The sequence below is a fragment of the Strix aluco genome, chromosome 7 (genome assembly GCF_031877795.1).
Source record: "Strix aluco isolate bStrAlu1 chromosome 7, bStrAlu1.hap1, whole genome shotgun sequence".
Lineage (NCBI taxonomy): Eukaryota > Metazoa > Chordata > Aves > Strigiformes > Strigidae > Strix > Strix aluco.
Window position 1 is genome coordinate 27,065,530 of NC_133937.1, and position 26,002 is coordinate 27,091,531.

Sequence of the window (26,002 nt, forward strand, 5' to 3'; positions counted from 1 at the left end):
TTGAAACAGTGCTGCCATAGTGAGAGATGAGCCTCTCCATGTCCGCCCCAAGGTCCCCAGGACTTGGCTCTGACCAAACCCCAGTGACCAGGCTGCAAATACTTACCCGAGGGTCTGCCCTCATCCAGGGGATCCAAATCAAGGTCCCCAGCCAGTAAGGCAGCCCAGCACACACGGCCCCTCTGTGGGGCCATTGAAATAGCGAGGTTTCCACCTCCACCAGCCATGTGTGGGCTTTCAGCTCGGCAGTGGCACTGTCCCTCCCGAGCTGCATGGGCAGAGCCTGTGTGGGTGGCACCGAAGCTTCCTGGGGTGTGTGGCCGCTGGGCTCTGATGGCTGCTTCTCTCTCCCGTCTCTGCAGAAGATGCTGATGAAGCAGCAGGACCGCCTGGAGGAGCGGGAGCAAGACATCGAAGAGCAGCTCTACAAGCTGGAATCGGACAAGCGGCTGGTCGAGGTAACTGGTGCTTCACTCTGCTGCAGCTGGCCCCAGGGACTGTCACCCCATGGTGTGATGGGGACAGGCTGCTGGGGCACAGGGGCCAGGTGGGCAGGGAGGAGGGAGGACATGAAGGGCAGGGGCAGCCAGACAGATCTGCTGTCTCTATTCCAGTCTTGGCAGTCATCCTTTTGGGGGGACAAAACGTGTTTGGGGTGCCCTACAGGCTCATGGGCCTGGGGTGAGCTGGGAGGTGAGGAACAAGGCTGTCCTTAAATATCAGATGGCCCACCCTGCCCTCAGCTCAGCACAGCCTTCCCCGGGCCACCCACTTCGTTCTGAGTGGGAAGGGAGGGTCTGGAGGTGCGAGATCCCCAAATAAACTGCTGAAATACCCAGGGGGTGGGAGAGATGTGAGTGGGCGTTTTGCTGGGACACAGATAAAACAAGATCAGCTCGTGGTCCTTAAAGCCCCTCGGCTTCCCAGAGTGTGGAGGGAAGGGCTCTGGAGCATGACGTGTCCCCCGCCTGGAGTGGGGATGAGGACAAGGACAGGGATGGGGATGGGGAAGAAGATAAAGATGAGCAGGGTTTTTCAAGGGAGCACACCTGCCTCAGTGGTGTGTCAGGTTGTTGCTTGGCATTAGCTCTCTGGAGGCTATGCCCAGCTAGACCCCAGGGATTAGGTCCAGGGGATCTGCTGGATCAACCAATCCTCCCCAGTGTCCCTGCTGTGTCTCTGGCACGTAGGAGTCCCGTGCGGCAGCTGACGGCAGGGTTTGGTCTGTGTGGGTATTGCAGGAGAGCAGAGCTGTGTTGCAGCTTTCGGGTCGCACCCACCCCTGCTGGGGAAAGGACCCAGGTGTCCTGGGATGTCATGGTGGAGGTTGGAGGGTGCAGAGGGCCTTGACGCTGCTCCTCTCCCCCAGGAGAAGGTGAGCCAGCTGAAGGACGAGGTGCGCCTGCAGTATGAGAAGATGCACCAGATCTTGGACGAGGACTTGCGGAAGACCATGGAGATCCTGGACAAGGCCCAGGCCAAGTTCTGCAATGAGAACGCGGCCCAGGTCCTCCACCTCAACGAGCGGATGCAGGAGGCCAAGAAGCTCCTCAGCTCTGTCCAGGTCATGTTTGACAAAACCGAGGACATCAACTTCATGAAGGTAAGACAGGCTGCCCGTGCCGGGGGTGGGATGGGGGCTGTGGGGAGGTCTGGTTGTGTGGGGAGCATCGGGGAGGTGTGGGGCATGGCGGGCAGCGGGCGGGGGCACTGACAGGGCCAGCTGGTGCTTCCAAAGGGCTCAGCAGTGGGAGAAGGCAAGGAGGAGTGGGGCAGGCTCAGTGCCAGCCTCAAGTGAGGAGTTGTCACAGCTGGGGATGGGGCTGGGGCAGTCCGTGCTGGGGGGAGAGCAGCCTGTCCCCTCCTGGGGACCACAGAAGGTGACACCAAAAGGGGATGTGGCTGCTGGGGCAGGGACTGGCCTTACTGACCAGAGCTTCTCCTTTCCCTCCTAGAACACCAAGTCTGTGAAAATCTTAATGGACAGGTAAGTGCGGCGGGGCAGGCATGTTCGGTGGGTAAAGGGGGGCTGTCGCAGGGGTGTCAGCAGCACAATGTCTGGAGGAGGAGCAGGGCCGGGGATGCTACAGGGCCTGCGAGACACATGCTCTGTGCCTCGGTTTCCCTCTGTCTGGGAGGATGAAAAAATCCCCTTCTGCAGCCGTTGAATGAAGTCCTTCCCTTGAACAAGGGGAAACGTGTTGGTGTGCTTCTGGAAAAGCAGAGCTGAGACCCAGCACCCTGGGCAGGGTGGGACCAGCCGGGTTGGGGCGCAGGGCTCAGTCCAGCTCTGTTGGGGCAGAGGCAGGGCAGGGGGTTAAAGTCAGCACTAGCAGAGCTGAGGCAAGTGGGGTGGCTATGTGTGGGGATGCAGGGGCTGCGGGAGGTGTGCCCTGGCATGGGATGTTCACAGCAAAGCTGGACAGGGAAGGTGCTGCCATCAGAGAGAGCCAGCTCCCTGCTGCCCTACACACTGCTGCCCTAGGGAAGGGGATTGGCTCTGGGAGGGTGTGGGGGAAGGATCCATCCTGGTCCATCCTGAGTGTACCTTGTCCCTCACGTCTCTCCTCTCTGCCCATGGTCCCCAACAGAACCCAGAACTGTACAGGTGGCAGCCTGCCCCCACCCAAGATTGGCCACCTCAACTCCAAGCTCTTCCTGAACGAGATCGCCAAGAAGGAGAAGCAGCTCAGGAAGTTGCTGGAAGGTGGGTGAAGCCTGAAGGGTGTGGAGAGCGGGGGGGGTCCAGGACCTTCCTACTTCCTGTATCCATAGCTGGGTGCCCTGTGGATCCCAGTACGAAAGGGTGGGGAGAGCTGTTGGGATGCAGGGACCCCTGGGAACTCCTCTGTGGGCAGCTGGGGCATGGAGGCACCATGAAGCCAGCTCCTAGCTGTCCCCAGGCTTGTGAAACGGCTGTGTTTTGGGGTGACACTGCGGGGGACTGGCCATTGGCAGGAAAAGTCAGTGGAAAGATGGGGGTCAGCGCCTGGGGGACATCCAGGGGCTGGTGTGGTCCCGCAGCTCCCAGCCCACGCCTGGGAGCAGACTGTGTCCTGCAGAGGGTTCCCAGTCCTCTCTCCTTGGGGGATTTGGGTGTGTCACCCAGGCCGTCCTGCTCTGATCCTGTTACAGGCCATGGTCATGAGCTGTGCACGGGCTCAGCCTGTGCATGTGTTTGCAGAGCAGCGCTTGGGGCCGCTCTGAGCCTGCTGGCAAGGTCCCAGAACAGAACCTGCAAATTCACCAGTGTATGACTGTGTGCCCAGTTTGCTGCTGGTGGGGCGGGCTGGGGGACCCTCTGCTCACGCGGGGCTGGAGCACGGGTCTTGGGGCTTTGCTGCAGGTTCAGACCAGTGGCCGGAGCACCCTGGAGTTGTGCTGTGCCGTGCTTGACTCAGTCCCCCTCTCCTGTTCCCCTCCGCAGGTCCTCTGAGCACCCCCGTCCCCTTCCTGCAGAGCATCCCCATGTACCCCTGCACCGTCAGCAACTCCGGCGCGGAGAAGCGCAAGCACTCCACCGCCTTCCCCGAGGGCAGCTTCCTCGAGCCATCGTCCGGGACTGTGGCGAGCCAGTACATGAGCCAGGGCGCTTCAGCTGGCGAGGGGCAGTCTGCACAAGCCATGGTGCCTTGTAGCTCCACGCAGCACATAGTTGGACTTCCCAGCGGCCCGCAGCCGGTGCACTCGGGCTCCGTCTTCAACCCATCTCACTACCCCAACACCACGTCATCTCAGCAGTCCGTGCTCTCCCAGTACGGCGGGCGCAAAATCCTCGTCTGCTCCGTGGATAACTGTTACTGTTCCTCCGTGTCCAACCACAGTGGGCACCAGCCCTACCCGCGGTCGGGGCACTTCCCCTGGACGGTCTCCTCGCAGGAGTACTCCCACCCGCTGCCGCCCGCCCCCGCCGTCCCCCAGTCGCTCCCGGGACTTGCCGTGAGGGAATGGATTGACGCATCCCAGCAGCACGGGCGGCAGGATTTCTATAGAGTCTACGGCCAGCCATCGGCGAAACACTACGTCACCAGTTAACCGTCACACTCTCCGGAGAGTCCCGCTCGATGATGCGTTCGGAGAGAAAAGTCTGGTTTGGTTTGGCTTTTCTTTTTTTTTTTTTTTTTTTCCCTCCCCTTTTAAATCAAACCCAATTTTTTCCCTGCCTTGCACCCCTCCAGGATTTTGGGGAGGGTTGTTCTCTCGTATCTCTCTTTTTTTTTTTTAATTCTTTTAAAACAAAATAATATTTTTTTTCCTTTTAATTCCTTTTTTTTAATTTAATTTTGGAAAGTCCTTCCTGCCCCTCACTGGGAAAAGACAAGGGAGAAATTACCGAGAAGAAATTGATGGGGATTTCAGTCGGGCATCTGGGTCTGTGCGTTGTGCTCTTCCTCGCTCCTCTCTGCCTTTGGAAAACTTCAGAAGGGACAATGGCACCTTCTCTCTTTCCATTTCTCCGAGTTCATTTTTTCTGGTTTGGTTCAGTTTTTCCCCTTTCCCCACCCCTCTCTTTCCCTTTTTAAAAAGAAAAAAAGAAAAAAATCTATCATTGATTCAGTATGAAATGATACTTGTAGATTTTGGGTTTGTTACCATTTTTTTTTTTAAAGGCTGATTTTTTTTTTTGTGTTACAAGGCCACTTCTCATGCATATTGGCATTTTTTTTTCCTTCTTTCAGAGATTTGTAAATACACAATGGCAGGAAATTTAATGCACAAAAAAAAGGGAAAAGAAACTTTAAAAAAAAAAAAAACACGAATAAATAAATACAAAAAAAATCTGTTCTAGTTTTCAGGAGGGGAAGCGTGGCTGAAATGCACCCCCCTCCTGCGTATCGCTGATGCAACTTCCTGTAACAAGCACTTTGTATAAAAAAAAAAGTGGACTTCCTGCTATAAGGCACAGGTATTTATTCTGTAACCGATTTTAGAACACACACACACAAAAAAAATATTCAAATAAATGTGATCACTTAGTGCAAATGCCTCACTCTGCTGCAGCTCTTCCCCCCGGGAACCACCAGCTCCGGCGGGAGGCTCCCACCTGCTTTCGGAAGTAACCGCTCCCGGGGTCCCGCGGGTGCCCGGCCATGACGGGGAGTGTTCTGGTGGGGCTGTTCTGGAGGGAGCAGCTCGGGGACGGGGTGGCGGCAGGTCCCGGCTGGGGCGGGGGGTCCCCACAGCGCCCGTCCCGCGTCCAGCCCCGCAGGGAGGGATGCTGAAGCCGTGGCTCTCCCGGCTCCCTCCCAGCCAGCGAGGATGTGAGTCAGGCACGGAGCTGGCCGGGCCGCATCCTGCCCGCAGCCTCCAGAACAATCCCCATTGTGGGACGGGGACGGGGATGGCGGCTTTCCTGCCTCTGCCGGCACCCACCGCGCCGGCCACGCTGCGGCCCTGGCACCCAGCCCTCGAGGCTTCATCACCACCTAAAGCCCTGCTGCCCCGTGGGGCTCTGGGGGTGCTGGCAGCACCCCGGGCTGGTTTGGGGACGCTCTGTGCTCAGCCGAGGCCGGGAAGGGTGAAGAGGAAACCTTCAGCTGGGGTGTACGGTGGGGCCGTGGGCTGGCCTGGCTGCCACTGCGCAGGGGCAAGCTCTTCATCTGGGGAAAACGGGGCTGACTTTATAAAGCAGAGCAGCGTCTTCGAGGCATTAGGGTTTTTCCATCGCTCTCTTCGGGCTTGGCTTCCTTTATTTTTTTCCTGGTTGCAAAACGTCCCTGGTTCTGTTCCGGTTTGGATTCCCCCCATGATGTGGTGGGAAACAGGAAGGGGAGTGAGTCTCAGTGAGCTGAAACCAGGGGAGCAGTGGGTCTGAGGGAGGGGGACCCTCACACCCAGCTCCCCCCATTCCACCCCGAGGGAGGCGGCAGCAAATCCCTTTCCAATGGGGCCCCCTTTCCGGGCAGTGCTGGCGGGGGGGCAGCACCCCCTTCCCCTGTGTGCCCCGGCTCGGTGCTGCCCCATGCACGGGGTGCAGAGACTGGCGGCTCGGCCCTGCTGCCCTGCCGGGTTCTTCTCAGCCCTGTCCTGCTCCGACACTTTAGGAAACACCCAATATTTGGGGGCTTTTGGGGATATTTGGGGATTCACTTCTCAGCTGCAGCTAAGTGCCCCAGGGCAGCAGGAGGGAGCGGGATGCTCCCAGCCTCCGCCGCAGGGACCCCCTGACACGTGTGTGTCCCCCCCCCCCCCCATGTCCCCATGTCTTGCTGCTGGTGGGGGGTGAAGAGCCCTGGTGGTGACAGGGACATGGGCAGAGGAGAGACAAGCGATGTCCCTCCCCACGGAGGGGGGCCCAGGATGAGTCCCCAGTGCACAGCCAGGGTCACCTCCCACCCCAGGGTGCTCCCCAGCCATGGCCCCTATGCTTGGTGCCCCCAGGTTTGCTCTCCCAGCTGGCCATCATCATCCTCTTCCTCCTTGGCGCAGCTGCCTCCTCCTGCCAGCGCTGGCAGCTGCCGGCCCGGGGCAGGCATTAAAGCACCTGTCACCTAGAGATGGGAGGACATGGGTGCAGCCCCCACCCCGCGGGTTGACCCGCAAGGGTTTAGGACACCTCCCTGCCACAGGCCACCCTCACCCTGCGCCTTTGCTGAAGGGTGCAGCCCCAAAACAGTGGGTACCCCTTGCAGAGCCCCGGTGCCGTGGCCCCCCCCAGCCAGGAAGATGACCCTGGCGTCCCGGCTACCTGCAGCACCGCGCCATCAAACCCCGCACGTTGCTGGTCGCAGGGAGGGAGGCGATGGATGCTCGCTCGGGTGCTCAGCGGGGTTTTATTGATGGATGGCTCTGTCCGGGGGGTGGGAAAAGCAGGGGGAGCAGAGGCACATCCATAAACAGCTCGAGTTGTGAATGGAAAGAGACGGATTAGGAGCCGGGTGAAAACATGTCACACAGCGGAAAGAAAAATGAGCAGCTGGGCCAGACCAAATTGGTGTCTGATGAAGGACGTGGGGCCTGGTGGAAAAAGGATCCCGGGGCTGGCGGTGCTGCTCGGGGGAGGCTGATGGGGAACAGCTGGAGCTGGACACGCACATCTGGTGGAGCAGGGCGAGGGGAGAGGCGGTGGTGCCGATAACCACTGCACCTCTGGCCACCGCGTGCGGGGCGCAGGGCTGTGGCTCGTCCCCCGGAGCGACGCTTCACTTTCAGGTTGATCCTGGGGAGGGGGTGGCAGCACCGTGGCCCATCCCTCGGCAGGGGTTTACCCGGTGGGGTTCAGACTCTGCCGTGCTGAGGGGTCCCCAGGTGGAGGAGCCGCTGCCTCTTCCTTCATTTACATACATGTAAATAAGCAATCAACATAATGAGGGCAAATGCAAACCAGGCTTTCAGTTTGTAACCAAGTCCTATTTTTAACCTTGGAAAAGAGTTTCAGCAGGAAGCTGCCGGCCCTGCTCTGGTACCTGTCACCACGTCCAGCTGTGTGGGTGCTCACACCGATCTCTCACCCCAAAGCGCTGCTGACCCCCACAGCCACCAGTGGGTCAGTGTTTGCTGCACTCTGCTCCCATTACCCAAGGAAACAGAAATCTCACATCTCTGTGGAAAGATGGACAACACAGTATCACACCCCAGCTCACGGAAGCCTTTTCAGGCAGCTTGCCCACCAGCCAAGCCCCCAGGACCCACTTCGAGCTGGGGTGTGCACCCAGGGAACCCCCCCCCCCAACGCCCTGGGAGTGAAGCCCCATGCTTAAAACATGAGGGGTATATTTAGACAGCGTCAATTTAAGTTTGCACATCAACCTTATAAATATGAAAGCCCATCTCGGCGAGATGTTTAAGATACCTCATCAGCCCTTGGAAAATATGCAGGAATATTAATTAGCCAGATTTGGATATTATCTTGTAATGAATAAATGAAGAGACTCGCTGCCTAAGATGAATCACTGGCGGCTTGTTGGTTGTTTGGTGTTTTTTTTTTTTTTAAGAAAAATGTCTTTCTAAGGTAATTTACTCTTTTTTAACCCAGGGCCCATGGAGGGCCCCAGGGGATGCAGCCACGCCCAGGCTGGGCAGGGTGGGACACCTCAGGGTGTCCCTTACATGGAGGGACCCTAATGGCTGGTGTTTTACACCCCCTGATCTGGCCCCAGCTGGCTGCACTCCCTCTGGGGATGGAGGGACAGGGACAGGGTTGTAGCCCTGCTCCAGCTGCAGTAGCCCCAGTCCCAGGATGGAGGCAGAAAGTGCAGCCTTACTTAAAAAACTTATTTTTGTCTTTTTTCCCTCCCACCCTCCATGCTCCCCTCTTGCCCTCCTGCTCCGCTCCCCCCGGCTGCTTTGCTCCCTCAGGCCGGGCCAGGACGGGAACTTCCCGGTTGCTGTAGAAACCCAGAGAAGGACAAGCTTCAAACGAAAAAGCCAAACAAGAAATGGCTTTGTGCATGCCTGGACAGCTGCTTTGCCACGCTGGGCTGTGGTGACTTGGGGGCCCTTCTTTGGGGTACCCCACGCGGCTGTGGGGGGGCTATGGCGCCAGCAGAGGCTGCGTGCCAGCCCCGAAACCCTGCGTTGAGCAGCGAGCAGAGGCTGGGGGATCACAAGGAAGGAGCTTTGAAGGCCTCCATCACCCATGGGGTGCTCAGAGCATCACTGCACCCAGGGATGCAGCAGCCATTGGGGTTTTGCCATCCTTGCCAGCTCTGGCACCCTGAGCAGCATCTCCCTACCTGGCCTTAGAGCTGAGGCACCCCAAGGGGCATCACCACTTGGTTTGCAAGATTTTGGGGTAGCAGAGCAGTTTCCAGATGGAGGGAAGGGATTCGGGGTCGAGCCTGGCCAGAGGTGGTTTGGGATGGGGAGGCCAGTGCAAGCCATGGAATCTGGGTTGGATGACTGAGCCGATGGACCAGGCAGCAGAGTGGTGGCCCGTGGGCGCAGGGAAGGGGCGGCAGGAGTGGCAGGTCCAGCTGGACCAGCCAGCAGCCGCTGCCGCCCTGGGAAGGGGCAGCCAGACCCCATCCCGCGGCACCCCCTGGGGAAGCGTCGGCCGGACCCCATCCCTCGTCCCCCCCCGGCGCGTGGCGGCTGGCGGGGCCGGGGCGGCGCGTGGGTGCGGGGCGCTGCCGGCTGCCGGAGCTGCCATTGTTTGCCTTCAATCAAGATGTTTCAGGCAGAATCAAAAGCACCAACTGGGGAAATCATCATCACAAAAAATCTTGCGCCTGCAAAATAGGTCAAGTAAGACTCCAAAGAGAGAGAGCGTCTGATCTGCATTGCAAGGAAGAATAGCAACAGCTGTGATCTCCAGTATATATGGATGGGCTGGGGGGGGGATAAATATATATATCCATGCATATGTATAACCGCTTACAGCTGTTGGGCCGTATGTTCATTAGGGCCAACTGTTTTGGAGGCAGAGGGATCAGCGCTAATCGGGAAAGGGAGTTTATCATCACATTCAGAGGCAAAAGTGTCAGGAGCAACTGCGGCCCCCCCCGCCCCACAGCCCGCACCAGCTGTGCCACGCTGAATGCACCCGATTCAGCGTGTCCCCCTGCAGCCCCCACAAGGCTGTGAGAGCTATGGCTCCTGCCCCGGCTCCAAAAGTGGCCACAAGCCACAGTCCCGGCCCCCTGCCTGGTCCCAGACCTAAGCGCTGCTCCCAGGTGCAGAGGGGTTGCCGTGCCTCAGTTTCCCCATTCCCCCAGACCAGCTCTCTGTGCCCATGCCACCATCCCAGTCCCCCGCGGCGTGGCCCCCCTCAGTTATCCCTGCCTGACGCTGGCCTCACAGGTGCCGGCTATAAAAATGAACTCAAAATACATATAAATCCTCCTGTCTGACATCAGGGAGGGTGATGGAGCCAGTGCAGGACAGCTGGCTTGGCCACCCTAAGCCGCTGGGCTTTTCCTGGTCAGTCAGAACCCAGCTGTCACAGGCTGGGGACCACACAGTGTCCCCAGCCCACGGGCGATGGTCTCAGTGTGGGGGGACCCACTGTCCCCAGCAGCGTCCCCCTTGGCATCCCAAGCCCCTGCCGGTTCCCCTCCATCAGCCAGAAAAGCATTAAAGCTTGCAGGCTTCGGCTCCCATCGGTAGCACAGAATAAAGGTTGCAAAGCCAAGCAGGAAGGACAACTTCTATTTAAAAATACCTCTCATCCAGATGATTTATTTGCAGGGCGCTCCTGCCAGCTCCTAATGCAGCTCAGACTTGGGGCCTAACCTACCTGACAGCTTCCCTTCCTCGCAGGATTATTTATTTGGGGCTGTGTTTGGCTGCCCGGCCGTGCCGCCCGTAGGGCTGCAGCTCGGAGCCGCGCAGTCACGGCACATTGCAAGCAGAGCGGCTCCTTCCAACCCTTCCTCTTCTGACTGTGATTTTATTTATTTTTTTTGCCTTTTCCCATTAAAAAGGATACAGATATCCATCTTGGTCAGCCAGCTAAATAGGAAATGTGGAGGGGCACCCCTCCACACACCCCGTGCTGTTCCCAGCAAGCCTTTGCCGGCGTCCCCCAGCACGGGCGCAGCCTGACTGCAGCTTTACAGGAGTTTTGCTTCCAATCGGTGCTGGGAAGGGAAATAAGTGAACAGATTGCAATAAAAAATCCAACAAGCCCAAATTCAGCCAACTGAGCCCGAAGCTGCAATTTAGCCAGGAGCCAATCACAAGGCTGCGGTGCGAGCTTGTTTCCACTTAAACAAAATAAAATAAAATAAAATTAAAAAAGGTTCAGTGCAGTGCCTGGGTGGGTGCCCGGGTGGGTGGGCAATGCGGCTGGAGTGCAGCCGTGGCCACCAGTCCGGCTGCCCCCGCCGCCGCGCGCCCCAGCACAGCTGAAACCTCCGGCTCCGCGGCCGCAGACGATTTCTCTGCGCTGATAAAGGCAGTCATCCGGCGGGTGTGAGGCCGTAAACAACAGGAAAATACTGGTCAAAAAGGAACAAAAATCTCAGTGTTTATTTCTCCTTCAGGCTGTGGATTATTATTATTTTCTTTTTTCTCCCCTCCCTACATCCAATCCACTCGGTTCCTCGTCCTTTTGGGAGCACTAAATTCATCATGTGAATGTGAAGCGGGGCTTGTGCGGGGAAGGGAGCTGCGGTTCGCTCGAGCAGACACATGCAAGGTCACACACAGCCTCACCATAAATTACGGTGTGTCCCACCGTAAACAGCAACAGGAGAGGGGAAGCGCGGCGGCTTCAGGGGCAGGGGGCCGCAGGGGCCGATCCATAACGTCGTGACAAGTCAAACAACTCTCAGGGTGTTCACTTGCCAGAGAAATATTTTTCACATCCAATCCATTAGGCAAACAAGATGAAAAACTATTTCCTACTTTGCTGAAAAAATACCAGGACTCAGTATAAAGCGTGCCTTAAAAAAAAAAGAGAAAAGAAATTAAGTGTGACCATCTATAATGTTTTTTTCCAGCAGCTCTGACAGCCTTCCAGGCATCCCGGCCATGCAGGGAGGGAGCTGATGCTTTAAAGAGCTCTGACAGTTTCTCGCTTTTTGGCCCGGCCCCGTGTTGCAGGAACAGTAATGAGTCAAATTAGTTGGAAAGAAACAACCCCAGAATTTGCTTCCTTCTCTCAAAACCCCCTCCAACACCCGCTTCACCGCACCAAACCCAGATCATTTGCTGCTTTTCTTTTTCCCCTTCCCTCTTCCTGCCAGGTCAGTGGGGAATGTGTTTCGTGACACGCTTTTTTTAACCTATGAAATGATTTTTCAAACAAGAAGGTCCTCCCAAAGTTTGCCTTTCTTGCTGGCTGACTTTTCTGATAGTTTTGGACAAGTAAAAATCCAAAGGGAAAAGGCTTCTTCCAACAGTTTTGACCACTTCTAGCACCAGCGACGGTCGGGAGCGGTGGAAGAGCAGCTTTGCGGACTGACTGGCAGCTCTCGGGAAGAGGCAGTCCTCAGCTGACCGCTGGGAACACGAGCCTGTCGAAGAGAAAGGATCACCCCCAAACACGAGTTGTCTTTCTACTAAATTTTAATTTATTTCTTTTTTTTTTTTTTTTTTTGACAAAGACATCTAAATTATACACTGAGTAACAACATGATCAGATATTGCAAATACCCCTTTTTGGTGAAATTCAAAAAGGGAACATAAAAGAAAGAGCTTGTGTGGACCCGGCCAGCCCAGGGAATGCAACAGCTGCCACCTTTTGCTTTTGCAGAAGAAAGGAAGAGCCCTGTGGGGCAGGGGGCGAGTTTGAGTGGGCTGATCTCATTCCAGTACGCTTAATAAAATAGGTCTGGTGATCAGTTATATTTTCAACAGAGAGAAAAAAAAAGTCATTCATGTGCAAGAAGCAGTATTGGTAGGGGGCAAAATGGGAGAAGGTTGCATGAGGCTTTGGCAAGCATTCTCCAAGGGCAAGGAGCGACATTCTCCACGTGAGCTGCAGCGGGGGGACACGGCCGCAGCCAGAGGAGGACACAAACCCCCAGGCCCAGCGCTCGTGGTCAGAGCAGGGGCTTGGACTCACGTTTCCTGATGTGCCCTTGGAGAATTTCACTTCTCCATCATCTCTCCCCTCCAGAGAACGCAAAGGGGCAGGAGAGGCGTCTTTCATCTATCTCAAAGGTAAAACCAGATTTAATGATGTGAAAGTGAAGCAAGACAAACTCCCCACGGGAGGGGAATTAACCCCTGCGACAAACTTCTCGAAGCCTGGGGTGGATCTGTCTGTCACTCCCAGCCTTTAAATCAAGGCCGGGTGTCTTCCGACCAGAAGTGCTCTAATTCAACCGCAAGCCACCGTGCCGGCGGGGTGGCGTTTAATGGGCTGTGTTATGCGGGAGGTCAGGAGAGAGGAACATAACGGTCCCTTCTGGCTTTAAAAATCTATGAATTGATGCAACGTGTGGCAGAGCTCCACCCATACCAATGAGCCGGCTTGCTTCCCCCGAATCTCACTTAAAGGAGGGCAAAGCAGACAGAGTTGGAAGGACAAAGCCTTGCGTATGCAATTACCATAAACCGAACAGGAGCTGAAGGGCTGGGAGAGGGGTAGGGGTTTCGCTGAACAGCGGCAGGTGTTTTTGGCTGGCCCCAGCCAGTTTTACAGGTGGTGTTTAGCCAGGTGCTGCCGAGGGAGGAGCGGAAGGTATAGCGGATGTAAATGCATTCAGATAAGGAGTGGCAAGTGAACAGAACCTCAAATCCTTTTACATTTTCACCAGGTCATGCACAGAGAGATGTTTTTTACAATACAAAGAGCATTTACAGCCATCACTGCAGGGTGATTTACTTAAGTCATGGTCATTTTAACTCTCCACCTCCATCCTCCCAGGACAGCTCACTCTATCACAGTCTTCCTCTCTTACTACCTGGTGCAGGTAAACCAAATTAATCTACCGGATTACAGGTGAAGCTCTGGCTGGTACAAATGCACACAACCAATATGCGTAGCTACACGCAAACGTAATGAATGAGCCAGCAAACACTTCTGGATCCTGAGTTCAGTAAGGCAATTTTTCCTTCCAAACTGGAGCTATAGGAAAATGACTATATTTATCTTACACACATTTCCAAGTTTAACCAATGTGAGCCTAAAAAAATCAAATTACCCTCCTGGCTGCTTTCTGCATCCAGAAAGCTAACTGTGGCACAGGCAGGGTGTCACAGGGTAAGTTTGCCACTGGTAAAAAAGTAGGGAGCCGGGAAGCACCAACTCAACTCCCTTGCAAGTGAGAAGGATCAATGCCTGAGCCTCCAAGAGGGCTTTCTGTCCTGCCTGGACCAGAGGAGGGGTACCCAAGCATTTCACACTGCATCTGGCATGCAGTGCGGGCAAATCCGAAGCTAGGGAGTATCTGTCACAAAGCTCTGCCACTCAGTCAGCACAAAGTGTGCCTACAAGAAAGGGCTGCAATTCTTTACAGTCCTTGCGTCAGGCAAATGCATTAATTGCAAGGAAAAGGAGCTGCTGGGATGCATTTCTCCTCCTTGGGCTGGCCCAGGAACACGCGGTGCTCACATTCCTAGGGTACCCGATAAGCCAGTGCAGCTGGGGAGTCACTGAAGGAGCTATGTTTAAATGAACATCTCTCCTCATCTTATGACTCCTTACTCAATCCATGCAAAGCTGGAGCTGTGTCACTTCATGTCATTAGCGATTGCTTAACAGCTCACTTGAGCCTGCTCTTCCCCCTCCCTCCAGTTGTCTGGTTTTTAAAGCAAGGCTGTGCTACTATGGCATGCATGTCCTGCCTCCGTGATGGAGACAGATGCACTCAGAGGGTGCTGACTCACGGACGCAGGCAGATTAAAGTTGGATTGCTGAAGCAGTTGCTGTCCCAGCTGTCCCTCTGCCCCCAGCCACAGAAAGACAGCTGAACTACACGCAGATCAACCCCTGAACTGCTACTGTACATCCCGACGTATGGGGGGGACCCGGAATCAGCCCCAGATGACTTTAATCTGCCAGGCTGCAACACGTAGGCGGCCAGGGGCTGCTTCACGTACAGTGCAGATGTTTCAGCTGTGAGGTGGGGACATCCAGGGGAAGGGAGGAGCAAAGAGCTGGGAGCTCCAGGGGTGTCAGCCGTCTGCCTGGGTCCATGAGTCAACTCGCTGACGCGTGGTAAAGCCACATGCTTTAGTACATGCAGCTTTCCCCATACTGCCGCCAGTCCGTCTCCAAGAGGTGGAAGGGGTAATGCAGTCCCTAGTCATTCTCTGGCCTTTCGCAGGCAGGCAGCAAACAAAGCTGGCAAGCAGGGCAGTGGGATTATTTTACCATCTGTGCATTAGAAGCTGGCCCAGGAGTCACCAAGCTCACTTCATGCAGGACATGGCTGCTTTGGCGTGCTAATGACTCCTGCTCACTGTCAGCTGGGGCTAGATTTGAATCAGGGATGAGGAGGTGGAAAACACATTCTCTTTCCTATTTCAGCAACTGCATCCTTTTAGAGGAAGGCCAGTTCAGGGAAGAATGAATCCTTGTTTTAAAGAATGCTTCCCATCTGCTGTTCATCAGGCTCCTCACCCTTCACCAGGGCAACCCACAGCCAGCACTGGGCTGGGGGGACCCCAGACCCTGGGCAGCCAGCCCGCGGCAGGGCAGTCCCCGAGTCCCTCGGAGGGCTAGGCAAGGCCTGCTGAGGAAGGGGGTAGGAGAATATATTTTGCACATTTCAAAAAGGAAACCTGGGACCTGGTATCTCATTCTAGAAAGTAATCATGGACTTAATTGCATTTTGCTGCAGAGTTGCCTTAACATCAAGGGAAAATCAACAGGGATTGTTCAACATCAAGACTAATCTCACATATGGAATTTACTGAACATAGGAACCACGTTTTTGCTGGCTCAAGGTGAAACGCTGGGCTAAATTCTCCTTCAGCTGCAAGAAAAGCCCTAGGCACGCTCATCCTGCATTATTCCAACTGTAAAGAGCTTCAATTATACACATATAACCCCTCTCTCCCTTCTACAGTGGTGTCGCAATGCAACAGTGCCTCGCTATGATCAAACTCCTCTTTTATGGCTATAGGAATATGTGGAAGTCTTCTACCCTCATTACACAAATGACTCCTTAGCAGCTTTATTTTAAGAAACTACCCACAACTGGTAACACAGCCGCATTTTATCTGTCACTGAGGGGAAGCTGTGACTGACACCTGAGCGTGTCCTCAGCAACCGCAAACCCGCACGTATAGGGCAGGTCCTATGATGCGTCTAAGCAACTACAGTAACTCACCACTCCCTCTGCTCCAGACTGAATCACAGTCCTGCTTCTGGTTACAAACTTGCTTGCTAATCAGACATTTAATACTATTTATACGTAGGGAGGAAATACATAATTCCTTTATTGGGATAAAAAACGATACTAAAGAGCAGGTCAAGTTCCAAATCCAGCAGTAGGTTTTAACCGATGTTGTTCCCTTTTTTTCTCTCTTTTTTTTTTTTTTTTTTTGCTTTTAACAGCTGTAGCTGTGCACAGATGGAAAAACATTTGGTCAGAAAGCAGCAAATTAGTGTTTTCAGGCTAGAATTCTGCTCCCACCGCTCCTCCATTTCCATGCAGCTCAGAACGCTTTATTTCTTCTTAGCATTGACATTTTTGCACACCCAATTCATGCCGTCCTTCAGACAGAGAAAGGTAATGTTAGTCAAGTGAAGGGAAAAGGAATCCCCCAATCCTACCCAACCACCATTCTGCAAGCACCCCGTTGTGTCTCCTCATCTACCCCCCGCCTGCCCTCTGTGCCCCAAAATGCCATGGGTAAAAAAACAAGCGCTTCATTGCTCAGTAGATGTTGTCACACAGAGGTTATTAAATCTTTCATCTGACCATAAAAAGCATCATCGTCTCATCTTGTCGCTCTGTGTAGGTCCTTTGAGGAAGGATCACTTTGCAGTCAAGGTACATCAGTGGCAGATGAAGGCTCAGTTCCAGGTTCAACTACAGATGATTTGTGTAACCTCGGGTAAGTCATCTTATCTTTGAGACCATAGATTTTAGGGAGCTGTTTGTTATACAGTCAGCTCCCTGTTAAGAATATGGCTCTAATTCTCTGCTCAGCTGCAAGCCTTGAAATCCAGATCCATGAAAGCCACTGCAGTAACTGGATCTCGACCCTACTCCCTGTTCCTCAGGGCCCCCACAGAAAATGGGCCCTCAGGGGTCCCACAGGGGTTCAGTAAGAATGGATGTAGTCACGTTTTAAAAGGCTGATATACTCTTTAGAGTATTTCCATAAAAACGTGTGCATGACATCTCTGACCATTGCAAGCATGATGGTAACAGTTGTGCTGTGAATACCCAAGTTGTGAGTTTATTGCCCGAGATCCCAGAATGGGATATGCTATTGAAGGGCAAAGCTACATTTATCTGCTCGTGTCACTTATCTGTTGTGAGATGAGCACAACGGAGCGCAAAAGGCACAATCTCCTCGTATTTGTGACCCACCAAATCTGTTACCTCTACCCTGCCTATGGAGTATCTCTGCCAGCAGGGTGGCCCAGGGCAGAAAGAAGGCAGGTAGGGTTTTGGGGATGAGAGAAGAGCGGCACATCTTTGTGCTTGGAAACTGGGCAAACGTCACCTTGGAGTTCTGGAGGGGGGATTTCACTCTGTTATGTTCAATGGTCATTTCTGGATCATTAAAATGATAGTTAGACCCTAAGAAAGACCAAAGCCTTTGGGCCAGCATCGCTGCTAGCCCCATGGCAGCAGTGTCACTGGCTTCCTACGCCCTTGTCTCCAAACTGCCAAAAGGCTGCCAAGGACCTCAGCTGCCCCAAGGACAGATGGTCAGAGGCACAGCACAGCAGGCCCTTGGGGTGAACCAAGACTCATTGCTGTGCCTCCCTGTTGCCCCTCAGCCACAAAGGTGGTGGCCACGTCAGAGGGGAGCTAAAGAGTTAAGAGAGAAGAGAGGGAGTCCTCAGGGCTTAATCAGAAGCAGAGAGTTTCTCACTTGAAAATACCAATTCACCTTGATAGCTGCACTATGTGACACTTCTTATCTGAAGGGGAGAAGCAACTTCTGAAATCAGCCCTTGTTGCTGCGTTAAATAAAGAATAAGCGAGCCCAGCTTGTGCTGGGGTGCACATGAGGCCCTACACTAATAACACTCTAACTCTAACCTTGGGGAGGGTTGATGTCTCCAGTTTCATTTATTTATCTCCACAGCAGAGATCAGTGTAAAACAAATTGTCTGAAATCCTCAGAGCAAATGGGAAAAGACGAGAGGTAGATTCATTTTAAGGCCCAGTAGCTTTGTGTCTTCCCCTTTCAATAACACTGATAACCTAGGTGTAAAACATGTAATGCCTTAAGCAATCAATAGTGTGGTTTAAAGCTTATCACTTTAGAGAGAGAGGGAGCGAGCGATTCCCAGCATGAGGAATGCCAGGGCTTAACAATGGGGCTAGGAGGAGAGGTGTCAAGCCTTTGGCTTGATTGTGTGCTTTAGAAATCTGCATGATTGCCTGCAAAGAGTAAAAATAAATAAATAACTAAAAATGCTCCCACAATGATTTCAGCTTCCCCTGCCTCGGAAGCAATAATCACATTTGCACACATCATGGCATACAAGGCAAGCAGAGCTCCTCATTCATTTTGAATGTAGGTTTATTTGCTGAACCAGAACAGCTGAGACAGCTTAAAGTAATAAATATCAGCTGACACCCTCTGCTATTCAGCACAGTAATCCCAGAAACAATACATCACTGCAAAACAACAAACACGCATCCTATCTTCTACCTAATCTGACCACAACCTGAATTCACAGTGATTAAAACTCTGCCTGCTGCCATTCGGGAGCTCGGGAAGGGGAAAGACAGACCGTTTCAGCACCAGCGCGGCGAGGGTCATAAAGCAGAGTTTATGATGGGATTTACCATGGCTGGGAGCCTGGCTGCATCAAGCATATAACGAGGGCGAAAGAATGACATAGCAAAATGCAAGAGGAAAGGTGAACTCCAAACAGGCTTGAAATACGTAAGTAGGTCACTGAACTTTTAAAGCAGGAATAGATTTTTAAAACTCTCTTCTGGCATGAGTTAATTGTCAGGAAAAATCACATTTAATTGTAAATATCTCCCTGCCCGACAGTGATGAAGGCAAAATGAACATGCTCAGCTCTACGTGTGTTGTATCAAAGAGGTATGTGTAAGACAGTTTCCTCATCTTCAGTCACACTGCAGCTACATCCATAGCTTCTGGTGCAACTTTCTCAGGGGGCGTGTGTTCTGCAGTGTCCCCAAATGCTTTGAGGAATAGCAAATGCGATGGAAAGCAAAAGAAACTAAAAGGTACATTTGCAGTTTTTCTACCTAAGGTTTGAAGCAGGACGGAGGGGCGGTAAGAGAGAGAAATCCAGAGAAGCTGCTACAAACACAAAGAGCTGCTATGGGGAAGGCACACAGGAAGGAGGAAACGGTGCTTGAAAGAGTCAAGTCCACAAGGAGTCAACTGTTGTCATCCTTTGTCCCTACACACTCTGGCCCTATATCTGCATGCTTAAAAGATGGTTCTGTGCAGAAAGTACAATCCCTACAGTAACATTTAGATCTTGATAGATGTCCTTGGGCTTCTTTGTTGAGACACAGAGACATTGGCAGGTACTCTGAGGATGGAGACGGATACAATATTAGTATTCCAGCCTCAAGTCAACCCTGGGAAAACTTAGCCAGGGAAAGATTTCAGATCTTTCAGCTTTGCCTCTCTTAGCTCCTTAACAAGCAGCTAGTAAACTTTACCAAAGCAAAGAGAGAGAACTCCAGGGAAGAGGATAATGCTCCTTGCAGAGAAATGCTGCTCGGCACAACCCCGCCTTGCTGCAGTCACATCTGCTATTGTGCCAAGGGAGTTGTACTCTAATGCCCTTTGGGAAAGGACTGGTAGAGTCTTCCCCAGGAGAAATAAAGAAGTCCTGCTTGAGATTAGCCCACTGCTTGCTTGTTCTCTGCATTATCAGCTTTGCGGTTATGGGAGTGAAGTAATCTGACTTCAAACACAGTGAACAAGTCCTTTCCACCCCATAAAAAGCCTCTCGATTTCTGCTCCCCTGCAAGCCAGGAATCAGGCAAGGCCACAAACTTGTGACCCCTAATGTGACCTTAAGGACAGCAAAGCTTAATCCTTTCATGTAATCTTCTGTCTGCCATAACAAATTGGGTCAGGCAAGTGCAAAATTCTCCATCTCTAGCATTTTTGGTATGGGTTATTTTAACTGTCACTTTCTTCTCCCTCTGCACAGCTAGGACTGTGCCTTCATTATCTGTCATTTCTTTGCACCTCCAGTCATCATACAGGCTGGCTTTTACAGGCTCCCGCAAGTACATTATCCATTGTTTTTTGCCTGGGTGCAAGCTTTTCTTTTGTCCTCTGAGACCTTGTATCCCTGATGCAGCACTGTAGACTCCCTCCTTACCCTGCTTAAAAATCACAAGACTTTGCCCTGTAATCTGAAAACATGGTTGCTTTTCCTCCACAAGCACTGGCTCTGCCTGCCCCAGGAGAGCTGCAGTCATCAAAATTGGTTTTAAATCACATTTACAAGTAGCCCCAGAACCTTGTTAAGATGTGGAAGATCCTCATCTAGCCTGCCCTGGCTAAGACATCTTTAAGACAAAACCTAGCTCTGAGGATACAACATCGCCGGGGGGTCCTGTTCTGAGTCTTGCCCTTTTGAAAGTGCTGAATCGCAGCATCAGCATAACTTAGGTCTTGGGCTTCGTTCTCAACGGGGTTGAAATAGCCAGGGAGAAGAAGGCGGCTCAACCCTTCCCACAGTCCTTTGGGTCAGACCAGCTCTGGCATAAATTAGAGAAGTTTAGTGGCTACTCTCAGTTCCACTGGCTTTTAATGGTCTCCAGGGGGCCATTATGCTTGGGAGACTCTGGACACAATATGCTGCAGCATCATTCTGGAGGACGATTCCTCGGGGCAGGCTGAGCTCCTGCTGCCTTGATCGAGGAGACTCTTGATTCAGACAAGAAACAAGCTGCAGAGCATGGACTGGTCCAAAGCCTTGAGTCATGTTTAATACACACCCTGACCCCTAAATAACACCTCCAGCAAGAGGACAGGCTGCAAAGCAGAGGAGTCCTGCTTGCTTTCACCCCACCCTGACTGGCCAGGGTGGAATGTACATAGCCTTTGCACGCCAAGGACTACAACTGGAGATCTGGTCACAAAACACAACCCTGAGAGAGCCTACGTGGCACCAGAGAGCCGTTGTGAGGCAACAGTTCCCTTATGTTTCTCTGCTGATATTGGCGATCGCCTCCCTTGCTTGCTGTACCCTGTTGCAAGGGTCTCGGTGTAAACTGGTGCAAGACTCTGTTCCAGAGGCAGAGCCTAAATGGCTGTGGTGGGCAGAAAAGGCTTTCCTGCTTTCCTAACTAGCAGACCCAAGCAGATATTTTGCTTGAAAAAGTCTCTAAGCATGAGGGATGCCACTCCTCCTTCAATGGCACCATGAAGTCTGATTCACAAGACAAGTGCTGCCCACGGTTACAGTCAGGAGGTAATGAAGTCTTCAGCTGGCATAACTGGGGCTACCAGCTGGCGTCCAGAGGACACTACATGAGTTTTCCAGTTAACCCAGTCACCTTTCTTCTGAGCCTGCCCAGGACATTGCTAGGCCCCTTTTCCAAAGTCCCCAATGGTTAATTTTAAAAGAGAAGATGACAATATGGATTCCCTCCTTAATTAACAGTTTTATTAAATAACCCATTTCAAATTAATAGTTAAATTCTCTAAATTTATATCATTCTATTAACCATAATCTAATCTCATTAACCTTGAAATCCCCAGTCTTAACTACCCAATTCTATACACCATGGTGCTAGCAGCTAAACTAATTAAATGACCTTCAAACTATTTCTCCTTCATGTGTTGGCATTATTTATCTTTGCTCATTGCTCTTCCTTCAAGCTATCAGAAAAATCTTCCCCTATGAACTCTGTTCCTGCATGTACTCAGTACTAGATATGCCACCACTCTTCCTTGCAAAATCTGTCAGCGATGTCTCCAATTTTACTCTAGCTAATGTATTCCATCAGCAGCGGCGGTTAGCGTGCTCGCTCCTTGGCTTTCATTCTGAATACCTGATGCTTCCATGTCTTCATTTATTTTGCTGTCACTCGTTGTCATTTCTCAAAGAAGTCCTTAAAGCAGTGACCTGAGATTTAACTACACATAGAGAGCTCCTGTTCTGAGCCACTGGTAGAGATATTGTGTACCATGATCCTCAAAAACATCTTTCCTAATCTCACTCTTTAAACAAGTTCTTTGATTCTCCTAAATTTTGAGCATGTTGACCTCTCCTTAGAGTCCCAGGACTGACAATGCTGATTCTCCCTGGGCTGATCCAGATTTAGTTTAAAAGCCATCTCCCAAACCATTTTGTTCAGTGAATTTCCAAGGAAAGGGAGAGCTTGGCATTCTTGCTGTCTGATTTGACAGGGCTGGAGTTACGGCAGAAGAGAAATGTAGGGGCTCTTTCTATACGCTGTAGAGAGAGTGTGACTTCTCTGACCTTTCTGCAATAATCATTTATGGCATAAGCTGCAGTATTTAGGGCAGTGAGACTGTGGACAACAAAGCAGGAAGTTATCTGGCCTGCATCTAAATTAATTTGTCTAGATAAGCATGATGAACAAAATATATAGGCCCGCAAACACATTTAGCTCTTGCCTTCTGTTTTCTGGAAGTGAATGCAGCAGCAGATTTCGTTTCCCCAGTAGAGGGTATTGGGCTGCACATTTTTCCTCTGTTAAATGTATAGGGATGCACTGTACTTCAAAGAGAAGGCACAGTAAGAAGGTGCTATCAACGAAGAAGTGTGCAGCCCACTCCAGACAGCCCAGACATCAGCTTGAGAAGGAGGCATTTTTCCAAGCTCATGAACAGAAAGTGCCACTTTCTATCATTTAGTTCTTCCACTTCCAACACACGTCCCTGAATTTCATCTGACACTTACTTTACTGCCCCTTTGCAGCTGGAGAGCTCATTTGGACTTCCATAAACTAGAGGAGAGCCGAGATGAGGGAAGAAGGTGAACTATGCCTGCCTGTAATCCTGTGAACTGCAGCCTTACTTTCTTGATCACATTTCTTTGGACATGAATATACACTGCCATTGTGGAATGCATTTCCCTCTACCACCACCACTTCAAAATAAAGATCAGAGTTGAAGCCTTTCCCAGGCTTCACAGCTGCAACATAGCTGAATTTGTATCTCGGCTAACTAAACAAAGGCCCTCTGGAGGACACCATCTACTACATTTTGGTCTAAACATCAGGTTAAGAATTTTAAATCAGAGGAACTGCTGTACTGGGTCCGACCAATGGTTCATCCAGGCCAGCATCCCCTTTCTGGATGCCAAGGGAAAGAACACGTAGGAACAGGCTCTCCCTTGCCCTGTTCTTCCCTCCCATCCACGGCCCAAGTTGTTCCTCATTCAAAAGCTGCCTCTGGATCTTAGTGGTCAGTGCTTGCCTGTGGATTTCTTCTTCAGAAATTCTTAGTATTTTTCTGAACCAACTGATACCTTTGGTCTCCACAACATTCTGTGACAATGAGACCCACAATTTAATTACACTACTTGCAAAGAAGCACTTATTTTTATCTCTTTTAAGCTGTTGTCTGATTATTTCATTAGTAACGCACTTCCTTTAGCAACGTGAAAAACAGCATATAGTCTATCTGACATTTTTCTACCTTATTTTATAAATCCTGAAGGTGTTCCCACTCTGTCCTCTCTCTTCCAAGTTTCAGGTCCTAATTTATTTATTATCCCTGTGTACAGATGCCACTCTGTGCTACTGATCATTTTCAACAGAGGATTCTCAAATCTCCCCTAGTTCTGAGCAGATACATGGACAATATTTTTTCTGATGGGTAGTTAAGTGCTAGAAAGGGTTACCTAAGGAGACTGTGGAATCTCCATGCCTGGAGATATTTATCACATGATTGGACAAGACCCTCAGCAACCTCCTCTATACTCACAGTTATCCCTGCTTTAAACATGAAGTTGGTCTAAAGATCTCCTGAAGTCCCTTCAACTTAATTTTTTGTTGGAGTCTATGATTCTGCTACTACTAGATCTTTTTAGATGGGGCAGAGGCATAAATAAATGTCATGTTCAAGGTATGGGCCCACCATGCCTTTATTCTACTACAAAATAAATGTTTTCTGGGATGTTTCTTGTTTGCTTTCAGATAATTCTCTAGCATTTGATTTTCCTCTCTGGCCTTTGATGAGCACTAAGCTGCTGTTCCCAACGATCTGCTTCTGAGTAATGGCAGCTAATTTTGAGTCCATCATCGTATGTGTACGGTTAGGACTGTTGTTCCTCGTGTGCATTATTTTGCACTTGTCAACACTGAATTTCATCTGCCACTTTACTGCCCACTCAGTATTGCAGGCTTCTTCTGCAACTCTTCATACTCAGCTTGAGATCTGACTACCCTGAACAGCTCTGTAGCATCTGCAAATAAGGTTTTACTGAAACTGCAATGAAGATAAATGTCTTCACCATTCTCTTTCTTTAAATATCAGTGAAGGGAGTACTCCTCACTGCTCAGATTGCGAGCACTGCAAATATTTCATTAATTCAGGAAAGCCTGAGTGAAATAAACAAACCTAGGTTCCATTTACATTACAAAGAGGTACTATACTGCAGGAACTGGCTACAGCACAGGAGCCCAAGACACAGCTATTACAATTCAGCACAGGAACACCGCTCAGCCCCCTCGGTGGGTTTTTGCTGCCCCACATGCTGCCATTAAAAGAGTCCTTGCCCCACATGCAACTCTTGTGTTTCTCTGGATCAGAAAGATTGAATGGTTTCTCTCTGGTGCCTAGGTTGAGTCAAATGCCAAACGACATTAGTAACGAAGGTAACTCAGATTTCTAAAGTGCACACTTGTAACAGTCAAAGGGATTAACAGTAAAAGACGGTTTGTTTTGTGAAAATGATTAACCTGACAGCAGTCTCTTTAGAATAAATCAGTGTCTTCATCTGGCCCAGCCAAGGGGTCCTGGGTGGGGAGGCAATCACTCTCCCCTTTGCCAGGGATGGAGAGATCCCAAGGACTCACAGATCACCCTTCCCTTTGCACAGGCGACGAGACACGCGCCCCCCATGTTCTGTGCTGCGAGGGTTTGGCTGCACTGACCCTCCTTCATGAGGCAGCCAGTCCAGCCCCACCCTGCAGATCAACAGACAACAATCTCTTACAGATGGCCTGCTGGCACAGCAAGCCTTCTCCAGAGCCTCACCTGTACTCCCTCTCCTGAAAGAGCTGAACAAGACTGGATCTGCCAGACTCTGTCCCGGATTGTGTGTAGGTTCAGTCCCTCGGCAATCTCCGAAGCCGGGGCAGCCGTCAGCAAATCCTGCTTGTTAGCGAATATGAGCACGGGGACTCCACTAAGCTTTTCTTCATCCAAAAGCTCAGCCAGCTCCTGTATCATTTACAAGGGAGTGGGGTGGGGGAAGACAGAGAGAGGGAAGGGAAGAAAACCTTCAACCACCAGTGGTTGTCTCTAATTAGAAATATATTTAGGGCAAATGCTAGAAGAGTGTGTTCCAGTGAAACCTAGATCTTATTATAAGAGAGCAAAAATGTATACAATCATCTCTGCCCAAGGTTCAAAAGCTATTTCTTCCAATTACAGGTTACAAAAATCTTCATCTTGGTCTGAAATTAGCAGTTGCCTTAAAGGCTACAACTCTCTGTTTTACCATTCCCTGCTCCCAAGAGACCAAAACTGATGAAACAGCAAAAAACATGTAAATTGGCAGTATGAGGAATCTGTCTTAAGTTATTGCCTGACTGGCATTTGTACCTGAGCAGCCATTGACACCAGCCCTGATATCTTCGCTAATAATGCGTTTCAGGGTTTTGTTCCAAGTTTTATACGCTGCAATTTGAGTGGGAGAGGACTTTTCACCACCACCACCTTCCCCTCCGAAATGGAATCTTCCTCCCACAAGAAAGTGCGGGTGCTTTTGAAGGCATTGGCTAGCTGAAGACAAGCTACATCAGCTTTACTAGCTGGATTTTGGCTCCATATGCACAGCACACATTGGGTGGCATCTTGAGAAATGAGTTTGTTCATTGAAAACTGGGTGACTCAAAGAGATTCTTTTAATAGGTCAAATCTGAATCTGCAGTGGATCAACGATGGCTGAAATACTTCATGTCTAGGGTTGTGCAATGGCCTCATGTGAAACAAGCACAGTCTCAAGTCACTTCCCTATGTGAACATATGACAAACCCAGCAGAACTTGAAACTGTAGGGACTGCTGGCATTACAGATAGATGAGTACATGAGATTTTTGTGGGCTCCTTATTTAGCTGGAAAGGTCTCATGCTCTCAGATACTGTCCTAACATCTTTCATCCACTGACTAGAAACTTTTGGATTAAATGAGTGCAGTTGGGGAGATGCTAAATTGCAGTAGAAATCTGACTCCATCCCCCCAAAAGCAATGTTTAGTTTGGAAACCAGGACAAGAGAATGGAGTTATAAACAGAGTTGGCTGGGAATTTTTCAACAAAATAGGT

At 51.2% G+C, this 26,002-nt stretch overlaps 2 protein-coding genes across 4 annotated transcripts in view; one reads left to right on the forward strand and one right to left on the reverse strand.

Moving 5' to 3' along the window:
- The window catches only part of TRIM8 (tripartite motif containing 8), a 30,586-nt gene extending 25,603 nt beyond the window's left edge, over positions 1-4,983 (forward strand). Inside the window, exons 3-7 of one of the 2 annotated variants that reach the window (XM_074831168.1) lie at positions 363-458; positions 1,373-1,603; positions 1,956-1,987; positions 2,592-2,707; positions 3,428-4,983. In XM_074831168.1, coding sequence (XP_074687269.1) covers positions 363-458; positions 1,373-1,603; positions 1,956-1,987; positions 2,592-2,707; positions 3,428-4,035 — 1,083 coding nt within the window. In that variant the 3' untranslated portion in view covers positions 4,036-4,983. Of the gene's footprint in view, positions 1-362; positions 459-1,369; positions 1,604-1,955; positions 1,988-2,591; positions 2,708-3,427 lie in introns of both variants that reach the window. The other variant, XM_074831167.1, reaches the window with a different exon arrangement.
- A 6,951-nt stretch (positions 4,984-11,934) lies between these two features.
- ARL3 (ARF like GTPase 3) overlaps positions 11,935-26,002 on the reverse strand; it is a 30,575-nt gene continuing 16,507 nt past the window's right edge. Inside the window, exons 5-6 of one of the 2 annotated variants that reach the window (XM_074831171.1) lie at positions 24,712-24,897; positions 11,935-16,054 (exon numbers count right to left, since the gene is read on the reverse strand). In XM_074831171.1, coding sequence (XP_074687272.1) covers positions 16,007-16,054; positions 24,712-24,897 — 234 coding nt within the window. In that variant the 3' untranslated portion in view covers positions 11,935-16,006. Of the gene's footprint in view, positions 16,055-18,030; positions 19,046-24,711; positions 24,898-26,002 lie in introns of those variants that run through there. The other variant, XM_074831169.1, reaches the window with a different exon arrangement.